Consider the following 16181-nt stretch of genomic DNA (forward strand, 5'->3'; position numbering starts at 1 on the left):
AGGAAGCTGGATAAAGGATATTCAAGAGCTCTTTGTACTATTTTTGCAACATTTCAGTAAGTCTAAAATTATTTTAAAATAAAAAGTTACAAACTTATCTAGCTTCATCTTTCAAAGAAACTTATGGCTCAAGGGGGTCCACCTGTCTTCCTCAAGGTTACGCAACTATAATAAATGACAGCCCAGCTAGACTGACTGTTTTATAATTCTATCAATTCTTGATTAGATTATGCTTTTCAATGCCTTTGTGGACTCTATACTTATTTTTAAATAGTACAAAAGTTGATTTTTTCCTCACCACAGAAAATACACAATTAAAAATATCTGATAAACCTGAGGAAAAACAGATTGTTATTTCCCTGCTATTTGTCACGCCAAGCAATTTTAATGAATATATTTTTCATTTTCAGGTGATTATTTCTTTTAAAAAATCTACCTGCCTGTTGTTTTTATTTTTATAACATTTTGTCATCTCCTTACAGTTTCGATCCCTTCTTTTGTGTCTTTAAATCTTTTTAAATATGCTTATTTCATAGTTTTTGTAAGCTTGTTCCTTCATTGGAAACCTTGGGGTTTTAATCTTCTTGTTTGTTTTAGTTATGGTACTATAGATTTTTTCTTCATGTGTTCTGTAATTCTGAATTCTGAGTTAATCTTCAGTGGTTTTCTCTGTGAGAATCTTGTGTGGTCTGGAGTTGAGGGTGGACATTCCACAGCAGTTAATACTAGTTTCTGCAAGGGACCCAGGAAGTACCATTGGCCTGAGGTCAATTTTCATATTAATGCCTCAGCTTTGGGTTTCTCAGACTATGCACACAGTATAACTTAACCTTGGATCTTCAGGAGAAACAGGCCTGAATTTCTGAATTCTCAGCAGACCCTTTTTGCTCCCTCTGAGCCCTGGGAAACACAGGTAAATTTCTTTGCCATCTCTCTGTGCTAGTGAGCTTCTTGTCTTAATTCCAACTTTCTGTCTCTGCACAGGCATTAAATCCCAAGCCCCCAGGTTACTGAGAGATACACACAACCCCTCAGGCAAGCTATGCCATCAGCTCCTGCCCAGACTGGCTTTCAGTTCCTTCTCTGTGTCTGGCACTTGGAGATTTCTCTGTATTCTCGGGAGGTCAGCTATGATTGCCTTATAGCTCTGAATCTCTTTTATCCATCATTTCTAGGTGACGATGGTGGGTTATCATACTCTACTATCTTGCTAGAAGTGGAAGTAACAATGGAGATCTTGAGAAATGTTTTTATGTAAAGTCTTTTCTTAAAAAGAAAGTCTCAAGAAGTGCGGTGATGTTCTGGGAGGGACACAAGGTGGAGTTTGAAAGCCTGAGGTTTGACATTGTATTGACATGTTATTAGCCAGGTGACTTTTAACAAGTTACTTTCTCTGTAAAATGTAGTTGTTTTAAAACTTAAACTTTAGGTTTAACTATACTATGTTTACATTACTTAGCATACCAATAATATGTATATAGCAATGATAGCTATTGTGATTATTCTGTCTTTAAAGGGGATGCCTGGGGTATTAGAAAGCTGAGTTCATTGGAAACAAACCCTGGCTGTGTGGCTTTGTACAAAAGCAAGTCCAAGCCTGCTGAATGCAATGATGACATCATGACAAGGGAAAAAACGAGTTACCAAATTGGGGGTGCTCCTGTGTAATTTTGTAGATGATTTCTGAGGCTCTGGCACCTGGAGCTTCAGCCTGTAAGATTCTGTTGGTAATCTGCAGCATCCCGCCTTCTGGAACCCACACCACTGAATTAGCCACAAGTCGAAGACCTCTATCATTCTAGAAGAAAGAGAGAGTACAGAATTAGGTCCAAGCAAAAAAAAGAAAATACTGGTCCTTAAAAACATAAGTTATTAGGTCCTATTGCTGCTAAAGATTGCTTAATAAGAGATTCATAGCTTTAGAGTCATACTGTGAACAGTATATGTTTAATTATGTGTAGATATATGCATGTGTCTGTATACAGGTACATATATATATCCTACTTTTTCTCCTAATTCATCATAAGCACATAACTTGTATCATTCAGGGAGACTAAGTCTCTCCATTTCTTTCTTTCATTTGTCCATCTACCTGTCTTTCCATCTTCCCCATCCACCTATATTCAAGAACTATTCATTAAACACCTATTATATGCCAGATCTTTTGCTAGAGGCCTGAGGTATATAAGGCTGGCTGAAATAAGGCCTCAGTTTCAGAACCTACAGTCTAGTGGGGCAGACAGACATATAAAATAGTTAGGCTGCATCACAAGTGATGATCTAGAAGAAGCTTGAGCAGGGTACTGTGGGAAAATAAAGGAAAAAGGAGATTTCCCCTTTGGGGAAGGAATGGTCAGGAAGGCTTTCCTATGGAAATACCATTTAATTCTTGAATGACAAAGAATGGGCTTTCTAAGTGAAACAGACTCCAGGAAGAGGACCCAGCCTAAGCAAAGACATGAGACAATGCACTCTGTGCTTAATAAAATATCCAAGTGACTGGGCAAGCAGAGTCTAGGGAGCTAGGGGAGGGGGTGAATAAAAAGTGACCCCTAATGTAGGCTAGTAGAAGGTAGAAGCTGTGCTGTAAGTCTCCATTTAGCTTGTAGGCACTGTTAAGTCAACACGAATCTTCAGGGAAGGAAATGGGATGCTCAGGTTTGGGTTTTGGAGAACCTCCAGCAGCAAGAGATGGGAGGGGCTGGAGGTGGCGTGAATCTGGGGCTGCAGAAACCATTTGACAAGTTCTTGTAATGGCTCAGGTGAGAGAAGATGAAAAGGTGATTGCAGTGGGAATGAATAGTTAGAAACAGATTCCAGAAACACTACAGAGGCCAAACTGACAGGCCTCGATGACTGATTGAAAGTGAAGCCCTTAGAAACAACAGTTGGGAATAGCTGACTGGAAGAAATCACCTACTTAGCGCTCCTGAGAAGGTAACCATTCTAATTGCTAAAGCTAACGTCATTAAAAGTGCTGATTTGCAAGGTGCACACCTCTTTCAAAGCCTCCTAATTGACATTTTCCACAGAATGGGATCAGTGAGGCTGCCTGTGTTCAGTTTTCATACTTTCAAAATCGGTAAATCTGATGTTTTCAAATAGGGCATTTCAGAAGGGATATTATTCTAAATTATTGCTATTACTTTCAAATATGTCAGTAAACAGAACAGAGCGAACAGCATTCCCAAGAGGGGAGTATTCAGAACAGAAGAAAACAAATATTCATTTGCTGTCACTTGAAAGCATCTGCGCCTCTCAGGAGGTGGTCACAGCTATTTTCACTACAATCACCAAGAAAGTGTCATTGCGCAGGAGGACAGCAGACAACGTACCTCCCATGTGGTTGGTGCTCAGGGGCAAAATCCCACAGAATTTTTTTTCTCTCACAATTGATTTACCATATTATTTATGAAAACATCAAAGTGTGCCAAGAACTTTGCATGTTACCTACCAGAATTCTGGGGGAAAGGGCCCTATTCACTCCAGCCGTTTTATATAACATAATACATTTGGACCCAGGAAGATTAATTGCTAGAAATTTTTCTAATAGCAGCAGTCCATCACGTTTGATTCTGTGATGGAGATCACTCACACACAGCAACCACATTCTTGGACCGATGAGGCAGTGTGGTTTTTCAAATTCCAAGCAAGTAAATAAGCAACGTGCCCTGATATCTCTCCTACTACATTTCTATATTGACTATATTTTATCAGTACAATTCTCTGTAACTCCCGTGTAAGTGTCAATTTTTAGGAGACAGTTCTCTTTGCAAGTCAGTGTTCAGAGACCAGCAACATATGGACGCTTCTTAGAATTTTAGACTCTCAGACCTTCTGAATCAGACCTTCTGCATTAGAATTTGCATTTTAATTTTTTCACCAGCTTTACTGAAGTATACTTGACAAATAAAAGTTGTATATATTTCAGGTGTACAACATGATGTTTTGATATATGTATAGATTGTGAAATGATTACCACAATCAAACTAATTAAACCATCCGCCACCTCACGTAGTTATAAATATTTGTGTGTGGTGAAAACACTTAAGATCAACTCTCTTAGCAAGTATGCAATACAGTATTATTAAGTATAATCACCATGCTATACGTTAGATCTACAGAATTATTCATCTCTTATAACTGGATCTTTGTACCTTTGACCAATATCTCCCAGTTTCCCCCCCTCCACCCAGCAACCACCACTCCACCCTGCTTTTATGAGTTTGGCTTCTTTCAGGTTACAAATGTAAGTGAGACTGTGCAGTATTTGTCTTTCTGCTTAGCTTATTTTAAAGGCTCATCTATGCAGTCGCAAATGACAGGATTTCCTTCTTTTTAAGGCTGAATAATATTCCATTGTATATACAACCACATTTTCTTTATCCATTCATCCATTGATGGACACTTAGGTTTTTGGTTTTTTTTTTAACATCTTTATTGGAGTATAATTCCTTTACAATGTTGTGTTAGTTTCTGCTGTATAACAAAGTTAATCAGCTGTATGTACACGTACATCCCCATATCTCCTCCCTCTTGTATCTCCTTCCCACCCTCCCTATCCCACCCCTCTAGGTGGTGGCAAAGCACCAAGCTGACCTCCCTGTGCTATGCGGCTGCTTCCTACTAGCTATCTATTTTACATTTGGTAGTGTGTATATGTCCATGCCACTCTCTCACTTCGGCCCAGCTTACCCTTCCCCCTCCCCATGTCCTCAAGTCCATTCTCTACGTCTGTGTCTTTATTCCTGTCCTGGCCCTAGGTTCATCAGAACCATTTTTTTTTTTTTTTTAGATTCCATATATATATGTGTTAGCATACGGTATTTGTTTTTCTCTTTCTGACTTACTTTACTCTGTATGACAGACTCGAGGTCCATCCACCTCACTACAAATAACTCAATTTCATTTCTTTTTATAGCTGAGTAATATTCCATTGTATATATGTGCCACATCTTCTTTATCCATTCATCTGTTGATGGACACTTAGGTTGCTTCCATGTCCTGGCTATTATAAGTAGAGCTGCAACGAACATTGTGGTATATGACTCTTTTTGAATTATGGTTTTCTCGGGGTATATGCTCAGTGGTGGGATTGCTGGGTCATATGGTAGTTCTATTTTTAGTGTTTTAAGGAACCTCCATTCTGTTCTCCATAGTGGCTGTATCAATTTACATTCCCACCACCAGTGCACCCTCTCCAGCATTTATTGTTTGTAGATTTTTTTAAAGAAGATGTTGGGGGTAGGAGTTTATTAATTTATTCATTTATTTTTGCTGTGCTGCATCTTCATTTCTGTGCGAGGGCTTTCTCTAGTTGTGGCAAGCGGGGGCCACCCTTCATCGCGGTGCACGGGCCTCTCACTATCGCGGCCTCTCTTATTGCGGAGCACAGGCTCCAGACGCGCAGGCTCAGTAGTTGTGGCTCACGGGCCTAGTTGCTCCACGGCATGTGGGATCCTCCCAGACCAGGGCTCAAACCCGTGTCCCCTGCATTAGCAGGCAGATTCTCAACCACTGTGCCACCAGGGAACCCCTGTAGATTTTTTGATGATGGCCATTCTGACTGGTGTGAGGTGATACCTCATTGTAGTTTTGATCTGCATTTCTCTAATGATTAGTGATGTTCAGAATTCTTTCATGCGTTTGTTGGCAATCTGTACATCTTCTTTGGAGAAATGGCTATTTAGGTCTTCTGCCCATTTTTGGCTTGGGGTGTTTGTTTTTTTGATATTGAGCTGCTTGTATATTTTGGAGATTAATCCTTTGTCAGTTGCTTCGTTTGCAAATATTTTCTCCCGTTCTGAGGGTTGTCGTTTCATCTTTTTTATGGTTTCCTTTGCTGTGAAAAAGCTTTTAAGTTTCATTAGGTCACTTAGGTTGTTTTTATAGCTTGGCTATTGTAAATAGTCCTGCAATAAACATGGGAGTGCAGATGTCTCTTCAAGACACTGACTTCATTTCCTCTGGACATATACTCTGGGATTGCTGGATCAAACAGTAATTCTATTTTTAGTTTTTTAAGGAGCCTCCTTACTTGTTTTCCATAGTGGCCGTACCAATGTACATTCCCGCCAACAGTGTATAAAGGTTCCCTTTCCTCCACACCCTCATCAGCACTTGTTATCTTTTGTCTTTTTGAGAGCACCCATTCTAACAGATGTGAGGTGGTATCTCATTGTGGTTTTGATTTGCCTTTTTCCTGATGATTAGTGATGTTGAGCACGTTTCCATGTACCTGTTGGCCATTTGTCTTCTTTTGAAAAATGTCTATGCAGGTCCTTAGCTCCTTTTGTAATCTTTTTGGGGGGGCGCGGGCTATTGAGTTCCTTATATATTTTGGATATTAACCCCTTTTCAGATAGATGGTTTCAAATATTTTCTCCCATTCTGTAGGTTGCCCTTTCATTTTGTTGATGGCTTCCTTCGGGCACAGCATTTTAGTTTGATGCATTTCTACTTATGTTTTAATCCCAGGAGATCCCGGGAGATGTGGAGTCATGGTGAAGGGTGAGAAGCGTGGCCCAGAACAGAGATCACGATGGACCTAGAATGGTTCTCCCAAACTCCACAGGCAAGCCTTTAAGAATAGTTACACCTATAACAGAATAATACATATGCCTCTGTCTCTGAATTGTTTGTTTACAGTACATAAAAAGAAAACAGACAGCTATCTAAGGAAAAGAAGTATAATTCTTCCCACTTCTTAGGAAGAAGATGGTTTTATCAGTTGCTTTGTTTTGGGAGAGTGTCAGGGAAGATTCAAGAAAAGATGAATAGAAGTCTATACACCACCATTTCTACAGCTAACATGTCCAAAATAAATTTTAACCTAATTTCCCCTGTGGTTCTGACATTTTGCAATTTTTTTATCTCCTTATACAGGCACACCTTGGAGATATTGTGGGTTTGGTTCCAGACCACTGTAATAAAGCAAACATCGCGATGAAATAAGTCACACAAATTTTTTGGTTTCCCAGTGCATATAAAAATTATGTTTACATTATACTGTAGTCTACTAAGTGTGTAATAGCATTATGTCTAAAAAAACCAATGTACATACCTTAGTTAAAATTCATTGCAAAAAATGCTAACCATCATCTGAGCCTTCAGCAAGTCATAATCTTTCTTCAATAGGAACATCAAAGATCACTGATCACCATAATATAATAATAATAATTTAGAAGTCTGCAATATTGCAAAAATTACCAAAGTGTGACACAGAGACATGAAGGGAGCAAATGCTGTTGCAAAAAAAATTGCCCTGATAGACTTGCTCAATGCAGGGTTGCCACAGACCTTCAATTTCTAAAAAACACAGTATCCGCAAAGTGCAATAAAACGAAGTATGCCTGTAGTTTTTTTTCTGCACAATATATTCCTGCATATATCCCTGTAAATTCAAGAAATTAGCCATAATTTCAGTTGAAGAATCTTCTGCCTAAGTGATGTTTTATATATCCTTCAGGGTACCACATTAGAAGAAAATGAAATCTCAACAAGGGATTATGGGGGCATAATTAAAACAGTGCTTTAAATTAAATAGTTCTACTAATTAATTTCATAGAACAATAGGCATAAAGAAATGCTGGTTATAAAGTTTAGTCATCATATACTGATTACAAATAAAGATATTAATGTTGTAAACCAGAAGTAAAGGCCCATGCCTGACCTCATCATTTGGAGGAAAAATCCCACAAACAAAATGAAAACTCCCCCCCTCCCCAATTAAAGATTGGAACATAAATGATGAGCTCAAATACGATGGTGTACCCCAACCCCAAGCCAAGATACTCAAGACAAAAATTTTTTAACTTTATTAACTAGAATATGACTGTAATTAGATATAACAGCAACCCTCACATTTTATTTATTCTGTAAAAATACTTTAATTTGTTACAGCTCATTTATACCATAGCTTTTAAAATTTAATCTTGGAGGGCACTATGGATTTTAGGGAAGGATTATGGGGGGTAGCACATATAAGGTGAAAGATAGATGCTATTTACCAGAATGAAGAACAATGGAGAGATAATTGCACTGTTTTTGTGTTTGCCAGTGTGTGTATGTGCCTCAGAAACTGCAGCTTCAGGTCAAGGATACAGAACCTTCTCTCCATGGAGGTTTCAACTGCTTTATAAACAAAGAAACAAACACATATTTCGTAACCAACAAACACTTTTTGAGTGTATACTCCGGACAATGTACCTTACAAGATGCTAAATTGAACCAATTCAGCAAGTCCAATAAAGTGAAACCTTGATATGTGGTGAGGATTTATTTATTTATGAGACAGGCAGATTCTTATTCAGAGAAATAAACATTTTGATGCTATTGATATTTATAACTCTCACAAACATCCTTTTAATCAAACTGTGTCCCTATAAGACAACGCATGGGAGGACAGGTTTTAAGAAAATTGAGGGAAAGCCCAACAGGGCTTTTAGCTGCACTCAGGCCTTACCAAGGTCAAACAGCCAGAGAAGGCTCTCAGCAATAGAATTTTCCATCCAGTTCATAGCATGACACTTGGGGGCTTTTAACATCAAAGCATTATCCAGTTGCAGAAAATAACTGCTCAAACAACAACTAATGAGGTCAGAAAGATCATCAGATTTATTGCCAAAGTAGAAAAAGGGGCATGATTTTCAGAGATGCTTTAATTAATGAAAAAGAAGGAAATTCCTTGAAAGCCCGGCAGCGGAGAGAAACCCACCAACATGCAAGGCTTCTCCCTGCCCACATTTTAGCCCGTATTAGACTCTGAATTTCTTTAGAATCATATCTCTAGCAGGCTTGGGTTTGGTAATCCACCCAGTTAATGAAAGCCTGTTCAGCAGAGCGTTCTTTATTACCTTTTAATCTTTTTGAATTCTTTTGCCTCCTTCCCCAACAGAACATGTTTCAACATCTGTCTTGGGTCTATTTTCTCCTCAGCAACTCAGTATAAGCCTGGAGGGTGGCAGTCAACTTTACTCACTGCCAGGCCAAGGATAAAAACATAAATTTGGGGTAAGTGATGTAGAACTTGATAACTAAAAGTGGAACCAACAGCTCCTACCCTCAGTCTCAGATGGGCCACCCCAGCATTAGCTGAAGTGCCCAGTAGGCTGATGGATCTGATGTGAGGGATCAGTTCAAAGGCAGGAACATAGGCACCAGCCTAACTCAAGCTGTCGCATCCACGCATCTATCTATCCATCCAACAAAAACGTACTAAACTTCTGCAATGTGCCTGGCTCAAGGCAGCAATACTGAAATAGTTCCTGCTCTCACAAACCTGCCTTTTTCTATCCCTCAGTCCCTTTCCATCTATCTTACCAGGTTAAGTTTTATGTTGAACAACACTAGGATTAATTTTTACATCCATTCACTAGGAATTAGACCTAAAACCCTTTGTCATTCCATTTAAATCACCAGCTAGACATAAGCCAGTAACTGTCGTTACTCCAAATTTAATACACAGGTAGCTTCAGGGTAAGGGCTTACATGCCATCTTCAGAAATGGCTAGCAGAACAAAATCAATTGTGGCTGACTATACAACGACTGGGAGCCATTAACAGTTCTTCTTGGGCTCCAGTAGACTTATGATTATAAATAGCTTTGTTTGTAACAAGATGTGGTGAGCCCACAGGGAAGATTCGGAGAGGCTTGGGGTCCAGACTGCTTGGATAAGACATTGAGAAAATGACTAAATTACTGTCTCCATTCTGTCCATTAAGGGGATAAGAATATATATGACCAAAACGCTGAAAAAAAAGTGAGCTAGAATGAACAAAAGCCATCTGGTTAAGTGTGTGGAGCCAGAACACACTTGATTTGAAATCACAGATCCATCAGTAAATACCTTGATGAGAAATAAACATTTTTAAACCTCTGTAAATGTTTTTAAACCTCCTTTATTTCAGTTTCCTCTTTCGGAAAATTAAAGATAATAATTGTACAAATATCCTGGAACGATCATGAAGATCAAAAGGAATAATTCACATCAAGCATTAGTGCCCAATAAAGGTTAAAAACAAAGCAAACAAAAATTACTTTCACCAATAGCAGAGTATCCTCTAGAAGTAATAAGGTTCTACAGCCTCTATTCTAACCTTCTTCACTAAGACATTGTAAAGATGAGTAGAATAGATATGAGAAAAAGTACTCTGAATTCCTAAAAGAAGATGTAGTCTATATTTGTAAAATATTATCAGGATGAGAGCGTCAAGTTTATTATTAGTATATTCTAATGGCTGCTGGGGCTCTGGTAACCGGTTTAATTAACCTAATTCACTGTTTAGAAGCCATTAGTTCACCTGATGGACAGGTAAGCACAGCACTACAGGAGATGGAGGGAAGGAAGGCGGAAGGAGGAAGAACACTCACACGCCTCCCAAGTTGTAAGCACTCTAAGAATTCTCAAGTTCTGTGCTTATGCCTCGTTTATAAATTAAAATTCTATTTTTCTTTGTTGTGTTTTGGTAGTCGAAGCGGCTAAAATCCTAGAAAACCCCTTCAATCTTGGGCCATACCACACAAACTGGTTGTACGATACAACGCGCTGAGCTCCAAACATGGAGATTGAAACCTCGATAGGAAAGGCGGCTGCTGGGTTGCACTGAAATCCCATAACAATCTTTGGAGAGAAACCAAGAAGGAAGAAAAGAAAGCTTTCTGTGTCTGTCTAGACTTCATCTCTTCAGAAGTAAACCTCATCTCCCAGGGCGATAGCAAGAGGGTGATAATTCAGATTAGCTTCAAGGGGGCCATCTGCCAGCTCCATCATCATCAGCCTTCGCTTCCTCCCACCTATCTCATGCCACCATTACTGTTTCCAGCAGCTGAACATAATGAGACCAGAGCCTGAGAAACCAGCCAGCAGACCATATTAGATTCAGCTCTTCACCTTTATGAGGATCAACTGCAAGTTGTAAGTGATAATTGGTGAGAAAGTGACAAGTGGTTTCTAAACTGTCCTCAGCAAATCAATCTCTCTAGCTCATCATCAATGACACTTCAGTAGGTGCTGGTATTTGGAATGAAAAGTTCAAAAAAAATTATGTCTCCCCATCTGCCATCATGAGAGAGAGTCGTTCTTGCTATTACAGAGCAAAGAGCTTGGAGTGAAATATCATCAAGTAATAAATGCCTTTGAAAATATTTTTCAGCATGTCTCTTAGAACTAGCATGTGCTAGCCCAGTATTTCCCAAAATGTGATAGCCATCCTATTAGGAGTATCCAAAGACATTTTATGTTGTGCATGGATGGAATTTTATAAAATGGTTATGTATTCATTTTAATATTTTGGAAGAATGTATAATTCTACATTAAGCCCAGGATTTCACAAGTATTTATTAGGCAGAAGCCATGATAAAAAAGTAAGTTGATTCAAAGAAAAGTATTAAGTGAATAGTAGGACAGGCACTCATGGATACGGCAAAAACACAGGGAGGTGGCATGGGGATGACTCAGGCTGAGAAGCACTGCTCTTCACCGGGCTCCTACCCCCTAGGCCAAGGACTCCTGTGATTACTAAAAGAGTTTTCTCATCCTACTTCAGTGGAGAATGGTTGAACTCATCCTTTTGTTTGTTTGTTTGTTTGGTTTGGTTTTTTTTTTTTTGCGGTACGTGGGCCTCTCACTGTTGTGGCCTCTCCCGTTGCGGAGCACAGGCTCCGGACGCGCAGGCTCAGCGGCCATGGCTCACGGGCCCAGCCACTCCGCGGCATGTGGGATCTTCCCGGACCGGGGCACGAACCCGTGTCCCCTGCATCGGCAGGCGGACTCTCAACCACTGCACCACCAGGGAAGCCCTGAACTCATCCTTTTTGCTTCACTACAGTAAGCTGACTATGAGCTTCATATCACATGAGCTACTCTAGAAGAGCAGACAAGAACAGGGGTGCACTTGACTCTTACAATCATGCACAGGCAGCAGACCAAAAAGTCAGAGGACAACGAGGCATTTTTATGGCAGCAAGTCAACACAAAATTTCAAACGTGTTCCTTTGGCAGAGAACATGGGGACAGGTCTTTCGGCTCAAGGGTGCTCCTAACAAAATACACACTGCCCTCTGAGATTGGGTAATGTGTTCTATTAATCACTGAATGTCCTAAATAGCTCCATAATAGATGCTTAATAAATGTTTGAATAAATAAATAACTACCGGTATCTTAAATTTATGAATATCGCAAGACGACATCATCAACAAAACTTCACATCTAGGTGCGAGGAAAATGTAGCTCTAGGAATGACACTTACCTTGGGCACAGTCCTCACACGGAACAGTATATTTTGGAAGGAGTGTCCATCATTGGCCTGCAAGACTATGATATCAGAAGTGCTGTCCGAGCCGTCGTGAGCATACTGGAGAAGGCCCCTGGAGAGCTCATCCAGCCGGAACTGATAGCTGGGGGCTGCAGGCGACTGAAGTGTTTGGAGCAACTGGCCATGAAGTGGAGGATCGAGCACTTGGACCACCACATCCTGTGGGTTGTCGTCATCTCGGATGTCAAGCAGCTGAGTGGTGATGGTTCCCCTCTCTCCTCTGCTAATACGGAGAGCCTCATTCCTCAGCACATAGGGGGCCTGTGGAGTTGAAGGGAAGGAGGAGAAGAGAAGCCATTCATAGGAAAAGAGAGGGCAATCCAGTGGACCAGATACCAGCTGTGTGCAACCTGATTGCCATTTCTATGCTTTTTAAGGAACTCTAGATGCTCCGGCCAAGTGCCAAACTCTTGCATAATCACAGCATTTGCCAGAGGTGTAGTCAAACATAGTAATCACTGCAAAGGAGGTTACTTCACACCTGTGGTTCTGGAGATTTCTCAAGACACTTCCAGACCATAATATTCATCAGGGGCAACCAAAGTGAGCTGCTTGCTTCCAAATCTCTGAAGTCTCTGCTGTCATGATTTACACGACATCCCCTGAATTGCAACTGAGAGGTGAGTCAGGGAACTCAATTAGTTGTCTGCATTCAAGAGGGACTAACAAGAGATATGGAATTTTGGCATTTGGGTTGGGAGTTGAGCACTTCGTTCGCTCCAGGCTACACTGCAGGAAGCTGACTTGGAGTAAGATACTTCGGCATTCTGAATTCCTCTATTTCTGGTCCCTCCCAGTAATTTTCTTCAAGCTGTCTCGTCCATATCTTCAACGGGCCCACCCCAACTCAGGTGATAAAGTCTGATATGATCATGGTCTGCGTAAGGCAACCACCTGGTTAATTCACGTGGCAAATTTTAATATGTTTTCCTTAGGATTATCAGGTTTCTCCCACCAACTTCAGTAAGTAAATAAAATGTTCTTTCATTGAGATAAAAGTTAATGAACCACACATAAAAAAACACCAAAAAATAAACAAAAAACAAAAAAATCAAGGCAAGAAGCCAAAGAAAACATTATCTTAGTTGTTAATATCATTTGAAGTTGAACCGTCTAGGGGTTTTTCAGTACACTGCCTTTCTTTACTCCAAATGGCTTTCCTTTAACAATACCCCTCCTGGCCTCCTGGAAATTTCAATATCTATTAAAGTAATGTCTAGCTAGTGCATCTCTATAATAATCACATAATAGCTATAGAAGATAGCTACTCCTCAGGATTCCTGAGTGAGAATTCAAGAGCTGTGATTCTATACATGGGAATGAATGGCCCCTCGGATTCTGAAAGAGGAGAGGTCAAAATCCATACATGGAAAAGATCAAATTAACTTACGTGAGAAAATCTCACAGACGCTCAAAACCATATTGAAATATCACAGAAATGTAAAGAAACAACAGTAAGTTAAAATTCATTTCTAAAAATCCATTTTTAAAAAGTTAAAATGACAAAATAAATAAAATAAAAACGGGCCTTCACCATCTACTCAACTGATTTGGGGAAAGAATCAGGGAACCATGGCAGCTCATCATCTCAGATTAGGAAGTCACTTGCCAAAAGCTACCCAAGTCTTTTATTCACCTAATTAGAGTAACTCTATTAGCACAAACAAAAAGATCAAAACAAAACATCTGAGCTTAAATACCGAGAAACATCTAAGCCAGTAAGTCCCGAGACTTGGTAGCCCTCTGACCCATATTTACAGAGATCATATGTTTTTGCTTTGATTTAAACAAAATTCATACTCTTAGCCCAACGCTGAGGTCAAATTAATTTAGGATCAATTTCTAATCATTCCCCAACTTCAGTCATCACTGAAGTGAGAATGCCATCAAGAATCGCTGAGCTGGGCTGTGAACACCATTTGGAAGCCACTTCTGGTTCAAATCTATGTTATCCCATAGTCCATGGTCTTTTCGCTTGTGGACCAAAAATATAAAAATAACAGTTTTTGTTTGTTTGTTTGTTTTTGGCTGCACTGTGTGGCATATGGGATCTCAGTTCCCCAACCAGGGATCAAACCCCCAGCATTGGAAGCACAGAGTCTTAACCGCCGGACCACCAGGGAAATCCTCCCCAAAAAATCACAGTTTTAAAAACAATGATCTCATATCCTTCCTTGAACCGAGACAAACACACTACCAAGATCTAATGTTTAGGTAATCTGGGTTCCCCCATGCTGATATCCCAGTCTCCTACTGATCAACTTAAGAATACATTGATCTTCCTCTTCCCTTTGCACATTTCAGCTGTTCAATCCTTCAAGCCCAGGTACTCAGAGCATCTACCATGATTTGTATTCAGGACACATAAGTACAGCTTGACGGAGATGCGTGATGAGAACAGAAGAGCCATCACACTGAATTTTATAGCAACTACCATGATTTCCTCAGACTTATGTTTGGCTGATGACCACACTGGTACTTCATTTAAATAGATCCTTGATAAGATCCTCTAACTACTGCAAACTGAGTTAAATGCAGTTCAGCTACAGGATAGATAGGCAAAATAGGTAAACATAATTCCACATCCCTGAGAGAGAAATATTTAGACAAAACAAACCTATTCACCTATGAATACGGAAGTCTTAACAACTAGTACAGCTTCAAATTATTCTGAAGGGCTGGTATGAGATTCAGTATAGTAAAGTAAGGCACAATGTAATAGTCAAGAACACAGACTGTGTAACCAGATTCACTGGGCACAAATCTCAGCTCTCTGTCAGCTATATCACCATAGACAAGTTACTGAACCTCCCTGAGACTTAGTTTCCTCATCTGTGAATTGGGGATAATAATACCTCACAGGGCTGGCATAAGGCTTACATGAGAAACATAAGAGTACTATGGATGTATCAGTAATTGTTTGTTGCTGTTATGACCCACAGTACTAAAAACTACTCCAGTGACATCTCATGAGGAAACTGAGACACGATTAATTCAGCTCAATCATTTTTGCTAAAACTACAGAAAATCTTTATTTGTGCTTCAGAATCAGTAGGCATGTGAAATTATTAATTGTGTGGCATTTTCTTACCTGTGTTGAAAATGCTTGTATGTTGATCAGCTGTGGCTCAGAGAAGAACTGCTGGTCACTAATTTTCAGGTAAAAGTAACCTTTCCTGAAAGAAGTCCCCAAGAAAGGAATGAGAAAGTACAATCATTAAATTGGTCTTTAGAAAGACAAGGATTAAAAATATTTTCAGATTATATGCATATAAGAGTTTGGATCAAACCACTACAGTAATATACTATTCACACAGTAAACAGAAATGCCCACATAAAGATTAACATAGCAAGATGCAGGTAAAACTACTGTATATTCTTCGATCTCATTATAACAATGTTTCTTTTTTTTGTTTTCTATTTTTCTAAATAGAATATATAAAATGTTGAAAAATCAGTTGTCAGGCCAAGACAGGTTAGTAATATATTGAAGGCTAATGGTTAAGTTGGAGAATGGAAAGGAATCTTTCACTGTCTCTGACTAGTTCTCAATGATTTCCTCTTCCCTGTGAATCCTCTCCCCAACCCCTGGCCAGTTCATGTGAGTGGACCCCAATAACACCATTAACAATGTTTGCAATGTTTGTGTTACATGACTCTATGGCCCAATCCTCCCTCCAGTCATACACATACACATTCAGTGTGGACTGGACTACAGAAGGATGACTGATTATTCCCTGGAAATTTGGAACTGGCCTGACAGTGCCATTTGACTTTGGGGGAACCACAGTCTATCATGCTGATGGGAATGTGGAGCAAGCCCGTCTGTAGGAGGGAGGTGAATGTGGCCTTCGAGCAAAGAGACA

The 16181-nt window shown here is 39.7% G+C and overlaps 1 protein-coding gene across 1 annotated transcript in view; it reads right to left on the reverse strand.

The window, feature by feature from the left end:
* FRAS1 (Fraser extracellular matrix complex subunit 1) overlaps window positions 1-16181 on the reverse strand; it is a 459773-nt gene that overhangs the window by 135029 nt on the left and 308563 nt on the right. Inside the window, exons 28-30 of the mRNA XM_082652906.1 lie at window positions 15407-15491; window positions 12250-12576; window positions 1645-1798 (exon numbers count right to left, since the gene is read on the reverse strand). Of these exons, the coding sequence (XP_082509032.1) occupies window positions 1645-1798; window positions 12250-12576; window positions 15407-15491 (566 nt within the window). The remainder of the gene's footprint in view (window positions 1-1644; window positions 1799-12249; window positions 12577-15406; window positions 15492-16181) is intronic.

This window comes from Grampus griseus (genome assembly GCF_964374135.1).
Source record: "Grampus griseus genome assembly, chromosome: 4".
In the NCBI taxonomy this organism is placed as follows: domain Eukaryota; kingdom Metazoa; phylum Chordata; class Mammalia; order Artiodactyla; family Delphinidae; genus Grampus; species Grampus griseus.